The sequence below is a fragment of the Mobula hypostoma genome, chromosome 18, assembly GCF_963921235.1.
Source record: "Mobula hypostoma chromosome 18, sMobHyp1.1, whole genome shotgun sequence".
NCBI classification, from domain to species: Eukaryota; Metazoa; Chordata; class Chondrichthyes; order Myliobatiformes; family Myliobatidae; genus Mobula; species Mobula hypostoma.
The window spans coordinates 35,487,411-35,509,432 of record NC_086114.1 but is presented as its reverse complement, the minus strand read 5'-3'; the positions used below and the strand labels follow the sequence as shown (position 1 = coordinate 35,509,432).

The 22,022-nt window shown below is 41.8% G+C and overlaps 1 protein-coding gene across 1 annotated transcript in view; it reads left to right on the top strand.

The window, feature by feature from the left end:
• The first annotated feature begins 558 nt into the window (after positions 1–558).
• Positions 559–22,022, top strand: part of zgc:154058 (Transmembrane protein 150A-like) — an 80,161-nt gene continuing 58,697 nt past the window's right edge. Inside the window, exons 1-3 of the mRNA XM_063070190.1 lie at positions 559–657; positions 935–1,055; positions 17,054–17,101. Coding sequence (XP_062926260.1) covers positions 991–1,055; positions 17,054–17,101 — 113 coding nt within the window. The 5' untranslated portion in view covers positions 559–657; positions 935–990. The remainder of the gene's footprint in view (positions 658–934; positions 1,056–17,053; positions 17,102–22,022) is intronic.

Here is a 22,022-nt window from a genome sequence, read left to right as displayed (position 1 = left end):
GACAGAGTCTTTCCACATCTCAGTTAAAGTCTTTTCTTTCTTTCAGTTTCTTACCCCACTATTCTTTATTTGGCTCTCTTTTACCTTCTGCCGCTCTATATACCATCGTTCTCCACAGTGGTCAAAGACTCCAAAGCGGCCTCTCCGGTCGGTTCCCGCCCAATCTCTAAGTCACAGTCACTCTCATACCTCGCTCTATCTTTGTTTATTTCGATCTCTGAGTATGTGGCCAGTTCCGGGAAAAGGATATTGATAGATGGCGTCTAACCTCAGCATTACTGATTTTATTTCAGATTTTCTAAAATGCGCAAGATAATACGCCAGTTTCTCACTTTATCAGTCTCTCCCTTTCACTGTTCGCCCGTTTCTCTGTTAAATTCTGCCTCTCTATCTCTACATCTAACTCCCATTGAAAGCCAAGTTCTCCCTCTTTGTTAGATTCTGCCTCTCTATCTCCATGTCTCTCTCATAAAAAACCATTTTTTCTTCTTTCGGTCCCACATCTGACCGGGCTGTTCCCTCATGGGCGCCCTCTAGAGCTATACCGGCTGTAGGGCTGTGGTTTCTGTGGAGCCCAGGCGCGGAGTCGCTGGAGTCCTGGGCGGTCTGGTGCTGAGCAGCGAGGGATCCCGCGGTCTAGTGGAAAGAGAGGGATCAGTAAGTGGAGGCGTGGAATGGGCTGAAGAGTGGTGGGAAGGGAAAGGGGCTATATCTTCCCCGGGATGAACTTCGGACCTCGAGCCCCTCCGGGAGTTAAACGGAATTGAAACAGGCTCCAGAAACCAGGCATCTGCGTGGAATATTTTGGCTGGGAAGGAAAATAAAGTAAACAAGCAGTATGTGGGACTGTGGAGAGTTTAGGTCGATCTTACTGCTCCTGGATTTGTCTGCACGGATGATTACTCACTGATCCTTGCTCCGGGTTCTGTTACAGTGACTGGCGGAGATCGTTCACATGTATAGAAAACTACATACCGTTTGCTTCCTGGAATGGCAGCCTGGGTCATCCTTCCCGTTAGCCTGTCCGTCTCCACCATCACAGCATTGTGGGTCGTGTGAGTATCCGGCACAAACATAACCGGCTCTCATTAGCGTTTCCTCGTAGCCACAACTGGACTTCTGCGTCAAGTTGTACGCGTGTCTTCTCTCTACACAGTACCAACCCAAGGCTTCTACCGCGGCTGCACAGATACCTGTTTTGCCTCATCTCTGCAGCTTTCGATGGCTTCTTGATTGTAAAGTTTGTGCCATCGCAGACTCGATTTAGATCGCATCATAACCTCTTGCCGCTTCAATCACACACCACTCTCTGTTCTGAATATTCTCGCCGCTGTCACCTGCGCTCATCCATTCAGCCCACCGTCCCTACTTGTCACCTACAGTCAGCATGGCTTGAACTGTCAACTGTCTGCAATGTTATCCACACCTAGCACTGTATGCATCGGTAATTCTTGATCTTTCCGGCACCGTCACCTGCTTTCGCTATGCTCTGTACCGGGTGCGGATGACTATCGGGAACGGGTAACAATCTAGCTACCGTCTGTTCCCATTACTGTCAGTGTATTCAGTCCTGGCATTTCAGCCCCCTGCTCTCACCACAGTCTATACCGCCAGCAAATCCCCAACCCCCTCAGCCCGACAGCTACGTGGTTTGCACTATCACCTACTTCTAGATTCAATCTGTCCTGTCCCCTACTCTTCATACTGTCAGTTTTGTCACTGCAAACTATTCTTGTCCTCGGCTGCAATCCACTCTCAACACTGTTTATACTGGCATCTCTCCCTGGCACCCATTCCACTCTCTCTGAGGCCAGTTCTCTCATGAACTCCTGATGCTGGTATCTTTATCTACACTCAGTATGGTCCATTTTAGTATTCACTCTCAACATTGTCATTACTTTTATCCACTCTCAATGCTGTCACTGCTTACTGTAATTGGGTCCTTAGTCTCACTATCTCTCTGAAGTGTCATCTACATGACCATCTATTCCTGGCACAGTCAATCGCACTCATAGTCTACTGTCGTCTGTCCTCAGGGTGGTCAACACTGTCATTGTAGCTAGATACTCTTGTTCTCACCATGGGCAAGATTACTATCGATTCTCAGTCATGTCACTTGGACGCCACAAGGTACTGTCCATTCAAAATTGTCTTTACTGCTGTCTACACCTGACAAGGTTGACATGGTCATCTGCTTTCAGTTTGGTTCTTTATTCTTGTCATTGAACCTGACGCTCAGTTTAAGATGTTCATGAGACAGGTTTACAGTATTAGCCACTCCCAATACTGTTAATACTGTCACTATAATGTCATAGTGTGAACTACACCTGCTATTTACTGTGCTGTCACATCTGTGTGGCCATCTCTTTATGATATTGCTAACTGCACTCAGTGCGGTCTCCTGTCACTTGCTGCCAGTGTGGATTATATTGCTATCTTCTCTTGATGCCGTGACCTACCATCTATTCTTGAAAATACTGGGACTGTCTATCACTCTCGGCGTGAACTGTCGTGGCCTTTACCCTCAGTAGTGTCAGCGCTCTCACCTGCTTGTTTGTCTGCTGCTTAGTCTTGAGGCAAGGGAGGAGATTGCAGGGTCCCAACAGAAGATGTTTAAATCTTCACTGGCTACAGGTGAGGGGACAGATGACCAGAAGACAGCAAATGTAGTACTTTTGTCCAACAGCGGAAGCAGGGACAAAGCAGGTAATTATAGGACAATTATTCTCATGTGACTGATAGAGAACTTAATGGGGAAAGTTCTAAGGGGCAGGATTAACCTACACTCACAGAACTGGGATTTATCAGGGATAGTCAGCACAGATTTATTGGGGGTGATCCTCTCTGACTAATTTAATTGAGTTTCTTGAAGAGATAAATAAAGATGCGGGTGGTGTGGTGGAGATATGTCTCTACCACAGGGGGTGTGAGATGCTCCTTCCCTCTGCTAGCCTGCAGGCCACCTTTGGGCAAGGTGTGGCACCTGCTTAGCCCCCCAGTCCGTGTCACCTGAAGCCATGGGAGCAGATGGTGGATGGTCTTATGAGCAGCTGGTGTATATCACAAGTCCTACTTACACGACCACTGACACCAGGCAGACATTCTCTGAAGAGTATTGATCATGGCTGGGGTCACCTGTCTTGTAAAGACACTGCTCAGAAGAAGGCAATGGCAAACCACTTGTAGAAAAATTTGCCAAGAACAATCATGGTGAAGGACCATGATTGCCTATGTCATATGGCACGGCACATAACGAACAAATAAAATAAAGATATCAATGAGGGCTGTGTGGTTGATGTGGTTTACGTGAACTTCAGGAAGGTTTGTCCTACATGTAAGACATGGAGGATTGAGAGGCCAGTTTCTGTACAAGTCCAAGATTCCCTAGAAGCGGCAGTTAAATAGGGCAATTTGGAAAGGAGACAGGATACTCACCTTCATCATCTGGGGCATGGAATATACAGTAAAAGCTGGAAAGATATACTCTGGTTTTATAAAGCATTGACTTGGACACAGTTGGTTAACTGCATGCAGTTCCAGTCACAACACTAAAGAAGGGACAGGATTACAATGGAGAGGCTGTAGATGGAATTCACCCAGTCTGTTCCCCGGGATCATCCTGGTGAATTCAGAGATAAAGAGAGACTGGATAGAGCCGTGTAGACCTGAGGGAGAAGCTGATTGAAATCTTATGAGCAACTTAGGCAGGATAGATAACAAAAAAAACTCTTTCCTCTAATAGAAATGTTAAAAACTATTGACTATAGGTTTAGAATAAGGGGAAAGAGGCTTAGAGATTTCTTGAGGAATTATTTTCTAGTGTGTAGCTGGAAGCTGCAGTATCTAAGTAGGTGGTGGAACAATGTTTAAAGAGTATCTGGAAATTCATTTGAATTGCCAGGATCCCGAAGGCTGCTGATAAATGAGATTAGTGCAACTGGGAATCTAATGGTCACTGTGGACATGGTGAGGTGAAGAGCCTCCCTCTGTGCTGTCAGAGTCTGCGAGAAGGAATGTCATTGATGAAACAGTTGACTTGTTTGGGCCTAGATCCCTGCTGTTTCTACACATCACATGGGGTGAATTGAATTGATTGAAGACCAGCTTTTGTGGTGATGGGACCTGGCTGAGGTAAGTATTTGGATGGCACTTGTGCCTGACCATGGTCACAAATGAAAAAAGATCCAGTGCTTTCCCAGTGTATATGATGAATGATCTCTTCTTGGGCTTCCAGCCGGGTACAAATATCGATTTAAACTGACATTTCGATGACAAGCTCTGCCATCTTCATCAGGGATGATGCCCGGGTCCGGTGGTATTTATGCCCCCATCGCCCATCCGTCCTGATTGGTTAGTTCTCATCCAATCAGGTTTCCGCTGTTTCACCTTGCTTACAATCAAATTCCAGTTCTTACATAGATCAAGATCTTTGTCTTTGTTAAAATTCTTTTCCTCTAGTTTTATTTTAATTGCTTCCTTCACCAGGTGGTCCCAAAAGCCGCGCCAGAACCTGTACCTAGCTGGAAGCGCGAGAAGAATTCATTCATGGTCGCAAATGCTTCACTCCTTATCTTTAGCATTGACATGCTGAACTCCATCATTGTTGAGGTTGAGGATGTTAATGGAGCCTTCACCTTCCATTGGTAGTCTAATTATCCACTACCATTCATGTATGTTCAACCATAAGATCATAAAGCATAGGAACAGAATTAGGAACTTTAGTGAATGCAGTGATTTTAAATCATCTTTATGTATAATTTTACCACTGCTTGGAAGAGACCTACCATAAAAACTAGACAAAAGACGTGCTGAGCAGACCAGGCAGCATTTGACTGAGTGTAATATGAAGATGCTAGAAAAAACCATGAGACCGTAAGACATAGGAGCAGAATTAGTCTATTTACCTCATCAAGTCTGCTCCGTGGCCTATTATGGTCTGTTTATTTTCACTCTCAACCCTATTCTCTGCCTTCTCTCCATAACCTTTAACAACCTTGCTAATCAAGAACCTATCAACCTCTCTTTAAAATATACCCAATTATTTGGCCTCCACAGCTGTCTCTGACAATAAATTACACAGACTCACCACCCTCCGGCTAAAGAAATTCCTCCTCATCTCTGTTCTAAAGGGTTGTCCTTCTATTCTGAGGCTGTGCCCTCTGATCCTAGACTCAGCCACTGTAGGAAACATCCTCCATATCCACTCTATCTAGGTCTTTCAATGTTCCAGTGAGATCCCACCCTCAATTTTTTACTCCAGTGTGTTAAATGTTATGACTACACTGCTGCTTCTAGCAGTTCTTCTTCATTCCTCTGTGAACCACTGCTAATCCCCTAACTTTAAATTAACAGTAGAGTGAGGATTACACTAGATATTGAGACTATAAATTGCAATGGTGTACATTTTTGCTTCAGGTGATATTTCTTCATGGATGCCCAGTTTTGAGCTGTCAGATCTCTTTTGAGTCTATCCAATTTAGCATGATCGCGTTCTGATGTGATCTTAAAGGTCACAGTCTTGTTTTGTGGCATAATTTTGTAATTTCATTTGAAATTGCTCCAGTGAAGTTTTATGAGTCATTTTTGCTCTGTAAAAGATGTTTTATAAACACTGTCTTGTCTTTGCTGTACACTTACAGTCAATGTTCTCTGTCCAATCTTGGAATCTTGAATTCCAAAGATTCTATAAGCAATTATCTTTATGGTCTGTGCCCTCACATACAGGAAAAATTGCTTTTACAGTCATCAATAGGCAGAACATTTTGAAATGCTAGGTTTTGACTCTAAAATGTATTGTCAAGTACACTGGATTTCTTCTAAATTGCAACATCAGCACAGTCTACAATGTTATGTACAGTAATTTGATTTGTAGTCTTGCCCTTTCATCTCCATTTGATATGATCTGTACTATTGTACAGTCTCCTTCTCTCAATACTATCTCAAATTCTCCATGGCCGCATAGTCACATGCGATTTATATGGTGAGTCTTTCATCCACTCTTGATTTGATCTGTATTATCACCCATTCTTGATATGATCAGAACTGCTAGCTGCATCATGAGAATATTTGCGCTTTTCCACAATCTATATTACCACCTAATCTTGCTATGGTCTGCACTGTGTCAGTTTTTCAATACATACTGTTACCTCCTCTTGATAACATGAGATGCTGTTAGTTACTGTATTCTCATAATGAACTGTGGTGTCACAAACTGTTGCAATTTGCCCCCTGTTTCCAATGTGATATGGATTACAACCCACTGTCAATGATCACTTCTGTCAATTACTGGCGCACCAGTGTGTACTTTCACCTGTGGGCATTCACAGTAGACACAAAGAAATACAATGGATTCAAAGAAAAGCTGTACTCAAAGAAAGAGGGACAAACAACCAACGTGCAAAAGAAGACAAACTCTGCAAATACAAATCAAAACAAGTAATGATAATAAGTATCATCTAATATTGAGAACATGAGTTTCAGAGTCAGTGTGGAATGAGTTCAGTGTTGAGCTGAATAAAGTTATCCACAATGGTTCAGGAGCCTGATGGTTGAAGGGTATTAATTGCTTATGAACATGGTGGTGTGGGTCCTAAGGCTCCTGCTCCTCGTTTCTGATGGCAGCAATGAGAAGATAGTGTGGCCTGGATGGTGAGAGTCCTTGAAGATGGATGCTGCCTTCTTGTGCTCATTGGTGGAGAAGGTTTTTCCTTTGATGGACTGGACTATATCCACTACCTTTTGTAGCTTTTTTCCTCCCATTCTTGTGCATTGGTGTTTCCATAACAGGCCATGACGAATCTAGTCAGGATATTCTCCACTGTGCATCTGTAGAAGTTTGTCAAAGTTTTAGATGGCATGATGAATCCGCGCAAACCTTGAAGAAAGTAAAGGTATGCCATGCCTTCTTTGTGATGGCACTTACTTGGTGGTCCCTGGACAGATAGTCTAAAATAGTAACACCAAGGAATTTAAAGTTGCTGACCCTCTCCACCTCTGAACTCCTGATGAGGACTGGCTCATGGACCTCTGGTTTCTTCCTTCTGTATTCAGCTCTTTGACTTTGCTGACATTGAGTGAAAGGTTATTGTTGTATCAACCATTCTGTGCTGTTGGTAATTGTGGAGGAGATGTTGTTGCCAATCCATACTGATTGGTGTCTGCAAGTGAAGATGTTGAGGAACACACACGAAATGCTGGAGGAACTCAGCAGGCCAGGCAGCATCTATGGAAAAGAGTACAATTGACATTTTGGGCCGAAACCCTTCAGCAGGATTGGAGAAAAAAAGCTGAGGAGTAGATTTAGAAGGTGGGGGAAGGGGGGAGAGAAACACAAGGTGATAGGTGAAACCTGAAAGGGGAGGGATGAAGTAAAGAGTTGGGAAGTTGATTTGTAGAGAGACAGAAAGCCATGGAAGAAAGAAAGTGGGAGAAGCACCAGAGGGAGGCAATGGGTGGGCAAAGGGATGAGGTGAGAGAGGGAAAAGGGGATGGGAAATGGTGAAGGGGGGAGGGGTGCGGGTCATTACTGGAAGTCTGAGAAATTGATATTCATGCCATCAGGTTGGAGGCTACCCAAATGGAATATAAGGTGTTGTTCCTCCAACCTAAGTGTGGCCTCATCATGACAGTGGAGGAGGCTGTGGATGGACATATCGGAATGGGAATGGGAAGCGGAATTAAAATAAGTGGCCTCTGGGAGATCCTGCTTTTTCTGGCAGAGGGAGCGTAGGTACCCAGTGAAATGGTCTCCCAATCTACATCGGGTCTCATCAACATATAGGAGGCCACACTGGGAGCACCAGACATAGTAGATGACCCCAATGGACTCACAGGTGAAGTGTCGCCTCACCTGGAAGGACTATTTGGGGTCCTGAATGGTAGTGAGGGAGGTGGTATAGGGGCAGGTGTAGCATTTGTTCCACTCCTAAGGATGAGTGCCAGGAGGGACAACTGGAAAAGGGAGTTGTGTAGGGAGCGACCTCTGCGGAAAGAAGAAAGTGGGTGGGAGTGGAAGATGTGCTTGGTGGTTGGAGACGGTGAAAGTTTCGGAGAATTATGTGCTGGATGCAGAGGCTGGTGGGGTGGTAGGTGTGGACAAGAGGAAACCTAACCCTGATCGGGTGGCAGGAGGATGGGGTAAGAGCAGACGTGCATGAAATGGAAGAGATGCGGTTGAAGGCAGCGTTGATGGTGGAGGAAGGGAAGCTTTTTTCTTTGAAAAAGGAGAACATCTCCTTCATTCTAGAATGAAAAGCCTCATTCTGGGAGCAGCTGCAGCGGAGATAGAGGAATTGAGAGAAGGGGATGGAATTTTTACAAGTAACAGGGTGGGAAGAGGTATAGTCCAGGTAGTGGTGAGAGTCTATGGGTTTATAATAGACATCAATAGATAAGCTGTCTTCAGAAATAAAGACAGTAAGATCGAGAAAGGGGAGGGAGGTGCTGGAAATGGACCAGGTAAATTTGAGGGCAGGGCAGAAGTTGGAGGCAAAGTGGATGAAGTTGATGAGTTCAGCATGGGTACAGGAAGCAGCATCAATGCAGTCACCGGTGTAGCGTAGGAGAAGTGCGGGGCAGTCACCAGTGTAGGCAGGCTTGGAACATAGACTGTTCCATGTAGCCAATAGACAGGCATTGCTGGGACCCATGCAAGTGTGCAAAGCTACCCCTTTGAAGGAAATGGGAGGAGCCAAAGGAGAAATTACTTAGAGTAATGACAATTTCCACAAGGCGGAGGAGAGTGGTGGTGGAGGGGAGCTGGTTAGGTCTGGTGTCCAGAAAAAATGGAGAGCTTCGAGGCCTTCCTGGTGGGGGATGGAGGTGTAGAGGGACTGGACATCCATAGTAAAAATAAGATGATGAGGGCCATGGAACCTGAAATCATTGAAAAGATCCAGAGCATGTTAAATGTCATGGATGTAGGTAGGAAAGGACTGAACTAAGGGGGAATAGCACATTTTGAGGATCCAGTTGCACAAGGAGGTATTGAGGTCTTGGTTTTGGAGCTTTTTAATGAATTTTCAGGGCATTGAATGTACTGAATACTCATTCAGAATATTGAATGCTGAGCTGTAGTCATTGAAGAGTAACCTAATGTATGCATCTTCACTGTCCAGCTGATCCATGGCTGAGTGAAGAGCTAGTGAAATGGCATCTGTTGTTGACCTGCTGTGACAGCAGGCAAATTGGAGCAGATCTAAGTCACTCTTCAGGCAGGATCAGACAGGCATGATCAACCTTTCAAAGCACTTTATCACAGTGGATGAATATATCAGGTCAAACAACCTCCTTTCTGTGCTGTAAATGCCTACATTTCTTGATACAAACTATATTGTCATTTATTCATGATGTAGGTTATACCGGTACGTATGTATTTTAGCTACAGTACATTAATGCAATTTGATTCATACATGGCCTCTAGAGACACCTACTTAAGACCGTAAGATATAGGAACAGAATTAGGCCATTTGGCCCATCGAGTCTGCTCCACCACTTTATCAAGGCTGATCCACTCCAATTTTATTGATCCAATAAACTGCCGTCCATGCTGCCACTGTTAACGACAATACTATTATCAATTATTACTATGATTTCTACTAACAGCCACTTGTGATATCACCTCTACTGCTACATGTACTCAGTATGGACCATGCAGTCCTATACAGTTACCAACTCTTAATGAGGCCTCCGTTGATCGGTGTCGACCACAGTTGTTGTGTCCTATCTGTCTATGTACAGTTGATACACAAGCTAATATGCAAGCCAGGGCAGTGTGATATGGAGAGCAAGCTGTTGCCCATACAGCAGGCTCTCCCTCTCCATGCAGTTGAGGAACAGCAAAGACTGATACAGTTTGGCACCAGTGGCATCACAGGAGTTGCCGGTCAGTGTCGAACTCAATGTCAGACTGCCTTAGGGACTCCAGCTTTGGAGTTTTCCTAGGGGTCTACTCCTGAAGCCTTCCCCATGAGTGGGTATGGCCGCAAGGCAGAGGAGGTTTGAGACCAGAGTTTTCCTTCTCCTAGATGAGCTGCCAGCCATGACTGACGAGCCTTATCTGCCCGAAGTGACTGATTTTAAGGGGCCAGTAGCTCACCTTTGCCCCTTCTCCTGTCAGTAGAAGTGGTTCTGCCTGGTTTAGTAGCTAAGAGACACGTGAAGACCAGGAGCTGAACCTGGTTGTAAGAGGCTATTCGAGACACACACCATTGGGAGCATTTAATAGGTACTGGGAGATGATCCCACTATAGTGACCCCCAGCTATGACGACCTGAAGGAACCCTTAATGCTGTCAATTATCTGTTAATGCCATCTACATGTCACCTAGACTGTGACCTGCTTTAAACTTGCCTTCATAAACTCCTAATGTGATGCTTAATTGCAGACATTCAATTGTTCAAAATGGTTGGAGTTTCATCTGCTCATGACAAAATTTGTTTTGTACCCAGTTGTGGATGAGAGATCTCACCCTATAATTTGAATTGCACTCAATGATTCTAAATGACTTCACTGAAAATTCTTTCACTTTCCTGCTGAAAGCTGTTAAATGAAACCTGGATGGGTTCAAGTGCATAGCCTAACTTTTGCTTAGTGGTTCAGTATCTATTTAAACTAATCACATAATAGGTATCTGCCAGATTTATCATTTGCACTCATTTTAGAGCTGGGTTGAACTATATTTGATTCCTTCCTCCAAGCTGGTTTTGAGGTAGACTCGAAGAAACACACAGAAAGCAATTTTCTTAAATAGTATTAGCAGATTTCCAAGTTCTTTAATTGCTGTTTGCATTGTTAATAACTTTGGATTTTAAATTTTTTTGAGACATTACTATAAATTCAGGCATTTGTGACCGATTGTACCTATAATGTTTTACTGAGGCTTTGTTGACTAAATATTTTCATGTCAGAACTTGTTAATGGACTCCAAGCTCAGATGAAATATTATATTTAGGTTGATTTCCCATAGTTCCAGCATCTTCTGATCATATCACTTGGGGTAATATGAGACCAGAACATAGCACAGGAATTTGTCAGCTTAGTGTCCTCAGCCCAAATGTCTTTTTTTCATCATCAATGGAATTCCTTCCGACAGAAGATCACAAATAGGGATGTTTGCTGATAATAGTCCAATTTCAATTGGATCTCCTGAGAAGTTGACCATCTGACATTGCCAATAAATGGCAAGTAACATTGATCTCTAACAAGTGAGTAACCACCTACTTTTGATGTACATTACCCTGAGATTCACTTTCTTGCAGGCATTCACAGTAGAAGAAAGAAATGGCATAACATCAATGAAAAATTAAACACAAAGACTGACAAACAACCAATGTGCAAAAGAAGGCAATCTGTGCAAGTACAAAATAATATCAATCATAATAATAAATAAAAATAATACTGAAAACATGAGTTGTAGAGTCCATGGGTTGCAGAATCAGTTTTGAGTTGAGGTAAGTGCAGGTATCCACACTAGTTCAGGAGCCTGATGGTTGAAGGGTAATAACTGTTCCTGAATAATGTTCATCCCTCCAACATGAGTGCACCATGACTGCACCATGCACTATTTACAAAATATACTGCAGATAATTACCTATGATACCCTGACCTCTCAAACCTTTGACTCCCATAATCAAGAGAAGGAGACAGATGGTGACATTACCACGTACAGGTTACCCTCCAAATCACAGTCCATTTAAAGTTCAAAGATGAAAATAGATTTGTTATCAAAGTACATGTATGTCATTATATAGAACCCTGAGATTCATTTTCTTAGAGGTAATCACAATAAATACAAGAACCACAACCGAATCAATGATAGACCACAACCACCAGGAGGGACAACAAACAATGAGCAAAAAGAAACCCAATAAGCTGTGCAAATGCAAAAAAGAAAGAGAAATAAATGAATGAATGAATAAATAAGCATTAAATATTGAGAACATGAGATGAGTCCTTGAAAGCCAGTCCACAGATTGTGGGAACCGTTTGGTGATGGGGCTGAATGAAGTTGAGTGAAGTTATCCCCTTTGGTTCAAGAGCCTGATAGTTGTTTCTGAACCTGGTGGTGCATGCCTTGAGGCTCTTGTACCTCCTTCCTGATGGTAGCAAGAAGAGAGCGTGGTGGGGGTCTTCGATGATGGATGCTGCTTTCCTGCGACAGTGCTTCTTGCAGATGTGCTCAATGGTGGGGGGAGGCGTGGAATATGTTCCCTTTTCTCATTGAGTCTACAGCTAGGAAACCCAACCTGCTAATAATGTGAAATATCTCTATTAACCAGAACCACAGCTCAACTGGTTGTATAAATAATGTGGTAATGTGGTTACAAGAGCAGTTCAGTGGCTGAGAATCATGCGGTGAGTGATATAGTTCCTGACACCCCAAGACATTTCTAAAACTACAAGGACCAAATCAACAACACAATGGAGTAATTACTACTTGCTTGGATCATTGCAATGCCAATAACTTTCAAGAAATTGGCACTATTCAGGGTAACACAACCTGCTGAATTTGCACCCCATCAAACAACCTAAGTATTCATTCACAGTACTGCAGCATGTACAGTTTGCAAAATGCACCAGTTACATAGCCAGACTATTCTAACAGTGCCTGACCTCTCACAAGAAGATAAGGACAGCAGGTTAGTGGAGATATGATCACTATCTGCAGGTTTCTGCCTGACATGGAAATACATTGTTGGTCATTATTACCACTGGATATAATTCCTGGAACTCCAAGCCCAACAGCACCATGGAGTTTCAGGAAGTCAGCTCACCATCACTTTCCCAGAGCAATTAGAGGTGTGCAGTAAGTGTTGGCCTTGCTAGTGATGCCTAGATCCTGAAAATCAGAGTCATAGATTTATCAGCATCTAAACAGACCATTCAGCCCATTACATCTATGCCAACCGTCATGCCTATTTATACAAATCCCTTTTGTCTGCATTAATTCCACACCTTTCTATACCATACCCTTTTAATTACCTATCTGGAAACCTCTTACATGTTATTACTCACCTGGCAGCCCATTCCAGAGATCAACTACACTTTGTGAGAAAAATTTACTCCTCAGATCCCCTTTAAGCCTCTTCCCTCTCACCTTAAACCTATGCCCTCTTGGCTATCAACCAACCCTATCAATACCTCTCATAATTTTATTTACCTCTAACAAATAATCTCTCGACCTCCTTCGTTCCAGGGAAAAAGACCTGACTATCTAATCAATCTTTATAATTCAAGACCTCCAATCTAGGCAACATCTGTGTGAATCTTTCCTGCACCCTTATCAGCTTTATCATACCTTCCTTGATTGCTCATGATACTCCAAGTACAGTCTAACATTGTACAACTGTAATGAGGTAGCCCAACTCTTATACTCAATTCTTTGTTTAATGAAAGTAAGAATAGCGTATGCCTTCTTCACCACTCTCCTGTGTTAAAACTTTCAACTACTATATACTTGAACTTCAAGATCTCTCTTTTCAACAACGCTCCAAGGGCACACCAGGTTAGGCCCTGGGAATTTATACACATTTCCTTGCTAACTTTTTACTCCTAATATATTTATAGAATCTTATAGAATTCTACTTAATCTCTCCACCAAGAAATATATCATGGCCCCTTTTTGTGCTATTAATTTCCTTTATCACTTGGACTCCTCGAGGGCTTGTGCCTCCTTTTTCCTGAACAAACTTCAATATCTCTCTTGAAGCAAGATTCCCTAATCTTGACAGCCTTGCCCTTCACTCCAACAGGCACATATGGTACTAATCCCATTTTTAAAATCTTTCCTGCTTGCGAGACATTCCCGTAACTTCCCCAGTTAACATTTGAGAGTTCCTGTCTGCTGCAATTGAAATGAGCCTTTCCATCAGTTTAGGATTTGAGGACCAGACTTCTTGTTTTCCATGACTATTTTGAAGTATTGTGCCAATTTGCCAACCCGTGCTCTGAGCTCATCTCTCTTACCTGTAAGGCCTTTTGTATTAGAGTCAATGCATTTTAGTCCACCCAGGCTCCCTGCCCTGTCCCTGCTTGTCCTTTCTACTGAACTCACTTGCTTTAACCATTATATTTGCTTCATGTTTCTCATCTACAACTTTATGTCCCACCCTGCCTGCCAGGCTAAAAGAGATCTTTGTTATGCTATACCTTTTCTTCAGCAGAGGCAATTCAGCAAAGCAGCTAAACACATTTGCAAAGACTGCAGACTTTCCAAAGGTATAGAAAATGACAGATTGTGTCCATGTGGCTCCTGGGCTAACCTTTCAATGAGTTCTTCATGAATCATTCTCTTCATTGACAACTCTTGATGGAGATGAGAAGAAAGCTATCGTGGTCAATGCCAGATATGCTCAGGGAAATAACATTTTCTTAGAGAGTACTTGCCTTATTTACCTGCTGAATTGCTTGAAGGATGGATCTTCATGGAGAGAGTGAAACTCATTTTGCCTATTTAAATTCATCATTGTTCAACGCTCATGAAGAAGGTATTGCAAGCTCAGAAACAGCTTTCTTCTCCTTAGTTGTTGCTGGTGGTCGGCTTTTATGACACTTCTAATTACAGTTTCCCTCGTGGAAAGTCCACTGTGTGAGGTCCTCTGCACACTGCTTTCCTGGCAATCATGCTGAAGCTTAGAAATCTGGCTTTTCCACTGATGAATTGAAAATTCTGAGGTGGAGAAACTTGGATAATACTTGTGCAGTAATTAGAAGTAGCTCGGAGAAAAATCGCCAACCTTTGGATTAAATAGTGCAGTGGGATGCTCCATTGCTTGAGAATCCGGCAACAATCCACCCTTGAATGTCTGTTGCATCTTCATCTTAAATCATGGATGATCCGTGTAGGTGGATCAGTAATTTAATTTTGCTGGTGAGTTGTTACAGGAAAAAACATAAATGATTAGGGCCGTGCTTCCCCGGAATCAGCAAATCTGCCAGATGAATGAAACTGAGAAAGGTAAGCTTTTTTTTACAGCTGTGTTTGTGGGCAAAGACAGAGCACAAGCAATGCTTGTTCTTGTTCCCTGGGGCAAACTTGCTGTCTTTCCTAACTAGAATTGGCCTTAACAAAGATCCTGCCTACAGCTTTCCATCACTGCTCATTCTGCCTCATGGTGGAGTTACTGAATCTGCTCATTTCATGGCTACATTGAATCTACCCTCCACCCCACTTCTAGTAACTATTGGGGAGAACATATCCTCCAACTGAATGAGATTGGGAAGAACAGAGGGGAGACGTAAGATACCATCCACAAAGAATGTCTTGATGCATATTTCTGTTGAGATTGCCCAGTGTAAATGTGTTTATCTTACATTCTTTATTAATTTTGCTTTTCAAATATTGACAGAGCTTGTTCAGCACGTTGAGTCTTTGTCAGCTGTCAGACTAAATTTATCAATCCCATGCCCATGCATTTCCCTGCAACCTATTCTCTCTCACAAGCCCGTCAACGTCACCCTGTGTGTCCACACATCCAATTACATTAAGGACAATTTACAGAAGCCAATTAACTTACCAACCTGCACGTCTTTGAAAGATGGTAGGGAAAAAAGTATAGACTTTGCCCTAGGGTAATGCTCTTTCTTCATTTTTAGATTTTATTCTTAATGTGATGTGGATATGGTTAAACCGAAATTTTAACACAATGGCCGATTCATTGGCAATCTATCTGTAATTGCACTGTTCAAGGTCCCCAAAGGAACTAAGAGTGAAAACTTAAGTTTGTTTTGCTTTCTTTGTTTATAGTAACTGAACAGAAATAGAATGTGCCAATATTTTCATCTAAATCTATTTTATTTTCCCCGGAGTACAAGCAGAAACTGACAAAACTCTGCAGGTCAGACAGCATCTGTGGAATGTTCTGCTCTCCACAGATATTTCCAGTAGTTTTTGTTTCATTTCAGATTTCCAGATTCTGAAAGCTTTTCCTTTTGAGATTTTTTGGCTTCATTCCAGCTTGTTTAAAAAAAAAATTCTATCTGAAGAAATATTTGGTGGTGACAGACTTCTTAACTCATGAATAATCAGATTCGGCTTGAAGTAGAACTTTAGCATGTCTCACTCCCGATGTACTAAATACTGTACATTATTACAGCAATTTCAATTTCAAATCTACTCACAGGCTGTGGAATACTTTGGCACATTCGGTGGCTTCATAATGCAGGTCTATCTTTCTTTTATTTTTAAAAGTAAAGTTGTGAAGTCAGCCAAAGAAAATGGCAATCAATTTGCCATCATTCCCACAAACAGCCCCACATAATAATGTAGCCCCTTTCCCCCACTGCACTAAAGCATCAGCCATTATATTTGAACTTACAGCATTCTGACATTAAGGCAACTTCTACAGCTGAGCTGAGTTGATATTGTGATATTGATAAGACAGGATACACTTTCTAGAACAGAATGTTTTGTACAGAAAAATATGATTTAGCTACAAACTGAATTTATACAATCTAAATAATGTGTTTTTGTTAATTAACTGAATCACTGCCATAAGTTTACGGACAAACTTCCATTACCGTTTTGATTAAAACCCAGCTAGCCACGTGAGTGTTCATATCGCTCTTACTTTGTAAAGGGGAAACAATGGAAGGATTCAACTTCTACTCGGTGGTGGAGACCAGAGTAAGAGTAAGACGTAGACTATTCAGGGAAGCAGCCCCTCACATAAAGGATGTGAATATCTAAAATTTTTCCTTCCTTCGGTCCTCTCACTGCCCTACACCTTCAGTTCTACATCGCTCTCCAATAAAAAAGATGGTTGAGCCTTGAGATGAAAAAAACCCAGAATTAAATGGAGATTGGTGGATTTTTTTTATTAGGATATGGCAAGATAGGGAGGTGAAGTTAGATTGCAGGAGAAGTTAATGTCTGGATCATGGAATAGGTTTGATGGGGTGAGCGGCTTTCTCCGGTCTGTTTGTGTATGGGAAAAGTGGAATGTTCTAATTGCCATTACCAACAGTCCTCAGCAGGTACTTCTAAACTACTTTTAGCACTGCTTTGATGAATTGATCAGTTGAGTAACTGATCTCTGATTTCTCTTTTGCACAGGTATGCAGTGGCAGTGCAGAATCATCACGTTTGCCCTGTGGACAACTGGTACGGTAATCTAGCATTTCCTACTTTGCAGTGAAAAGATAGGGATACAATATCTTAGAGTTTTCCAAAGGTCAATCTAATCTGAATATTCCAACAAATCTGATCATCAACGTCTACTCAGTTGTCACTATTGTGTTAAAATATCACACTAACAGATTTGGTCTTGTGCTATTCATTGTCCTTTATTAGGTTTAAGAATAGAAGTATAAGTAGTTCATCATGGGATGGTCCTTAAAATGTTTCTGAAATTTATCAAATGCTCACTAAAATAGACTTCTAAGTTTTTGTAACAATGGCAACAACCTATCTTCGTAATATACCAAGTAGTGATATCAAACAAAATTTGTCATCAAGCTACACATTGTGATACACAACCACCAAACATTTTTAAAAGTGGCTTAAGTGGAGGACCTGAGTTATATGGAAAGTTTGTATAGGTTAGGACTTTATTCCTTGGGATGTAGAAGATTGAGGGGAGATTTGATAGAGGTATACAAAATTATGAGGGGTACAGATAGGGTGTCAAGCAGGCTTTTCCCACTGAGGTTGGGTGGGACTACAACTAGAGGTCATGGGTTAAGAGTGAAAGGTGAAAAGTCTAAGGAAAGCACGAGGGGAAACTTTTTCACTTAGAGGGTCATGAGAGTATGGAACGAACAGCCAGCACAAGTGGTGCATGCCAGCTTGATTTCAACGTTTAAGAGAAGTTTGGATGGGTACATGGATGGTAGGGGTATGGAGGCCTATGGTCTTGGTGCAGGTTGATGGGAGTGGGAAGTTTAAATGGTTCAGCATGAACTAGATGGGTGAAAGGGCCTGTTTCCGTGATGTACTTTTCTATGACTCCGTGTCTCTTTGATTTTATGACTTTAAAGGAGAAATAATGGATAGGGAAGCAAAGAAGTGTAGGAAAGCAATTCCTTAAAGCAGAAAAGGGTAATGGATGATTTAATAGAGTTCAGAAGTAAAAGGGATTTTCACAAAATACTTTCATTGGCAGAGTTGTGAGCAAGAGGATGCAGTTTTAGAACTGGTAAAATAATAATAATAATAGCGGTAAGGAGAAACTGCAATGCACTGTTTAAAGAGGCATTGAGGCAGATTCAAGTGTAACTTCCAGAAAGAATTGTTAACATACACAAACATAAGACATCTGAAGGACTGTAGAAAGTTTAGAGGAGTGGAAATAATTGAATTGCTATTCCAAAATGCTGCACAGGCATGCTGGGTTGAATGGACTTGTTCTTTATTATTTTCAGGAGAATTTTCAGCATGGGTTGGTTTTGATCCAAGTAGCCTATGGCTCTCCAAATTGTTGGCAAGGATCACCTGCAAAATCCCAACTCTCTATATTTATCATGCATTGTTTTCCCAAGTCACTCTGAAAATCCATACATGGGCAGAAATAAGGTTTCCTTTTGCACATCTGGTTTAAAAATTTACATTCATATTTTTGAAAAATTGTGATACAGAAGCAGATCATTCAGCCCACTGTGTATATAACAATCAAACAAGAGTTACACAACTTCCAGGCCATGACTATGCAAGTACACAACCAGATATTGTGTCCTTCTATTGCAATTCATGTTTCTGGTTTTCCATTCTGTTTTCAATCTCTTGACTGTTCACTTACATAGTACTAAATTCAATGGTTATAAATTTGATTTTCTCTTAATCTGTTCTTTCTTAAGGTCCTATGTTTCTTTTAACCTTCCGCTCCAGATCCTGCCCATATTATCTTCTTCCTTCCCTGACTTCCACCAACCCACACCTTCATGTTAGCATGTTGTTCTAAATTTCCCTCTGCACGACTTGCAGCAAGAACATTGAATAGCAATTTAAGTCAGCCAAATCATTCAATTCAGTCCATACCTTTCTAGATCTGGCCCAGGAGCACAGTACTCTGCAAGCATTCTGTTCAGGTCTAATCCTGAATTATTACCCTCTGGTTCACGTTGTTTAAATTATTTCCTGATTTCTGGATTGCAAAATTATGATCCATGACTTCATTCTCCGTATTATTTGTACTCAGTGGCTGCTGTTTGTATCATCAATAAAGTGCAATCCAGCTACACTCCTGTGGTATTTGGCAATACCTCACAAACCTCCATCTTTTACCAGTGAGAAAAGCAAGACCATCAAGATTATCAGAACACGACTGCCTGCAGATCCCTGTGTTTTATCTGAAGGCAATTGGCATCATGGGAAAAACACTGTGATGCTTGGATGCACACCTTGACTATCAGAGGTCAATTATTCCTGTCCCAGCACATCCACATAGGAGTTTCTCAGGGCTATGTCAAATGGGAAACTACCTTTGACATGCTTTATTAAAAATGTTGACTGATTAACTGTTTCCAGCATTTTCCCTTTCTTTTATTTCATACCATTGATGCCTTCAAGAAAGCAATAACTGCTGTGATGCTGAAGTGGCTAACACAGAAGAGTGCGTCATACCTTGAACCAAGGCTCTGTTGGGTCCTTTGAACTTGCAGCATGACAAGGGTCTTAGACTTCTTCATGTTCTGTGTCATCTTGCACGTTCAGTCGACAAACTAGGCAATGCACTTAATATTTCACTATGCATCACTGCTTGCATTCTCATTTGGAGCATTTTTATAGTGTGGACTCACCTGTGTGTGAGCTAAAATAATAGATACCCTTCACCTGCTACTTCATTGCAGCCAGGGGTCGCCCCTTGTGCGACATATTTCATGATTTTCTCCCTTTTTTTGTGACTCAATGAAGCTGGTTGCCCTTCTCTCACCATATCAGCCAGAGACTCTTTATCCTCTGAGTAATCCTATGACTCCATTTGCTTCTCCATCTCCTCAGGAATCCCATTGACATTGATGAAGAGTCTCTCCCTGCTAAGTCAGCGATGCTAAAGATAAAGGCAATAATATGATTCAGGATTCTTTAGTGCCCAAAGAATGGTGTAAGATACTTTCAAAGGTAACTCTGATACTAAAATCTATGGGACATTGTTGTCCCATAGCCCATCAGGAGGAGAATCCTTCCTGCAGAGCCATCAGAATTATAGACTGAGAGAGGGGTACATATATATGTATGTATAGATATATAGATAGATTTTTTTTAAAGCCCTTAACTCCGAGTGGAGTCATTGGGATGCTGTCATGATGGCATTTTTTTAGTAGGCTTTCTTATTTTTACGAGGTTGAGTTGCTAGCTCGACGCTCATGCCAGCACGGATGGAAAGTGTGTAAGGGAGCCAGCTGGATTTGAACTCAGGAGCTACCAGCCGGCTAGATAGATAGATGTGATATAGATATATATTGCTGTCCATGAGCAGGCAGGTAAGGAGTAGTGAGAACTGTTAATGGCTGGCTGTTCACTGATTGACTAGCTTGGGGAAGGGAGGAATTGTGTACGTTAAGGTGATACCTGCCAATTAAAAAGGCAGAATGTAACAATTTCACCTTCACATACCTTGTTAGATTTTACGCATCTTTAAGCATTGTTCCATATCTCAGGGTATGTTAGTCTTGGAGGTGAACTAATTGTTATTGTAGACCAAGGGTGGTGAACTCTTTGAGAGTGTGTGCCCAAATTGGTGATAATATACTAAAAAGCTCTTTTGTGTGCCATGGTAACTCTGAGCAAAGATGATCATTGATTAATGTATTAGTAACAATAATATGGATGTTTTAAGGAAAAAGGATGAATCCTGTAGCTTATTAATGCATACTTATTGTTCTACCATTAATAAAAGTATAACAAAAACAGATTTAAATAAATGAATCACTTTAGAAAACATTTCTAAAATTGTTAATAATCTTTTAAAAAGACAATTGAAATGACGTGTTCTGGCAACAGTCTAGCTGGTGCCAAGCTGGCATGAGGAGTTTCTTATGAAAGTTTTTCACTGGTTTGGGTTGTAAAAGAGAATTTGCTGCTTCATTTGGCAGTAAAGATAACTGTTATGTATTTTTTTTTATTATGGATGGGTTTAAAGAATTGAGGGGTGGCACTGCATGCTGTGTGTCTTGGGCACATGTGCCAGAAGTTTGCTGCCCTTGGCTAGGATCGTCTTCTTCATGCACCCTCACTCCACCAATTACAATCCTTCATCCCCTTCCCACCCACAACTCCAGCACATCCCCCTCATCAAAAGGATCCCTCTTCCTTGTTCTTTGAATCTGGAATTTGCTCTGTGCTTTGTTCTCTGTACCACTTTTAATACAATATCATTTTAATAAGTTGCAGCAGTGACATATGCACATGGTGTGGTTCACAATAAGGATTAATGGCCAAAGACTACAGCTGTAGGCCTACTGTAAACAACCATGCTAAATTGTATTGGATATTTTCATTAGGCCAGATCGATTTTCAGCATTTTGAGAATAAAAAATACCCGGGCTACTGCAGTCATTATGCTTTGACGTCATTTAAAACTAGCACAAGTCTATGAGAAATAATGTTTTACTGGTTGGGTTTCAAAACAAATAAATTTCTTTGACAGTGAATGTATGATGAGAAACTGAGAAGATTTAACTGGAAACTGTACCTCGCGTATTAGAAGGATTAGTCTGGAATGCTGTTGAAAAAACTGGAGAGCTTTGCCTAGAGTATTGTGTGTAGTTCTGGTAACCATATTACTGGAAGGATGTGAAGGCTTTGGAGACAGTGGTTACATCAAATACTAAAGGACATTGATTTAAGGTGGGGGGGGGAGTTTAAAGGAGATTTGTGAGGCATGTGTTTTACACAGAGTGGTAGGTGCCTGGAACATGTTGCCAAGGGAGGTGGAAGAAGCATATATGATACAGACATTTTACAGACACATCAACAGGCAAGGAAAGGAGATATATAAACTATGTGCACACAGATGGGATGAGTGTAAATTGGCATCATGGTTGGTACAGACATCATGAGCCAAAAGGTGTGTTCCTGTGCTGTA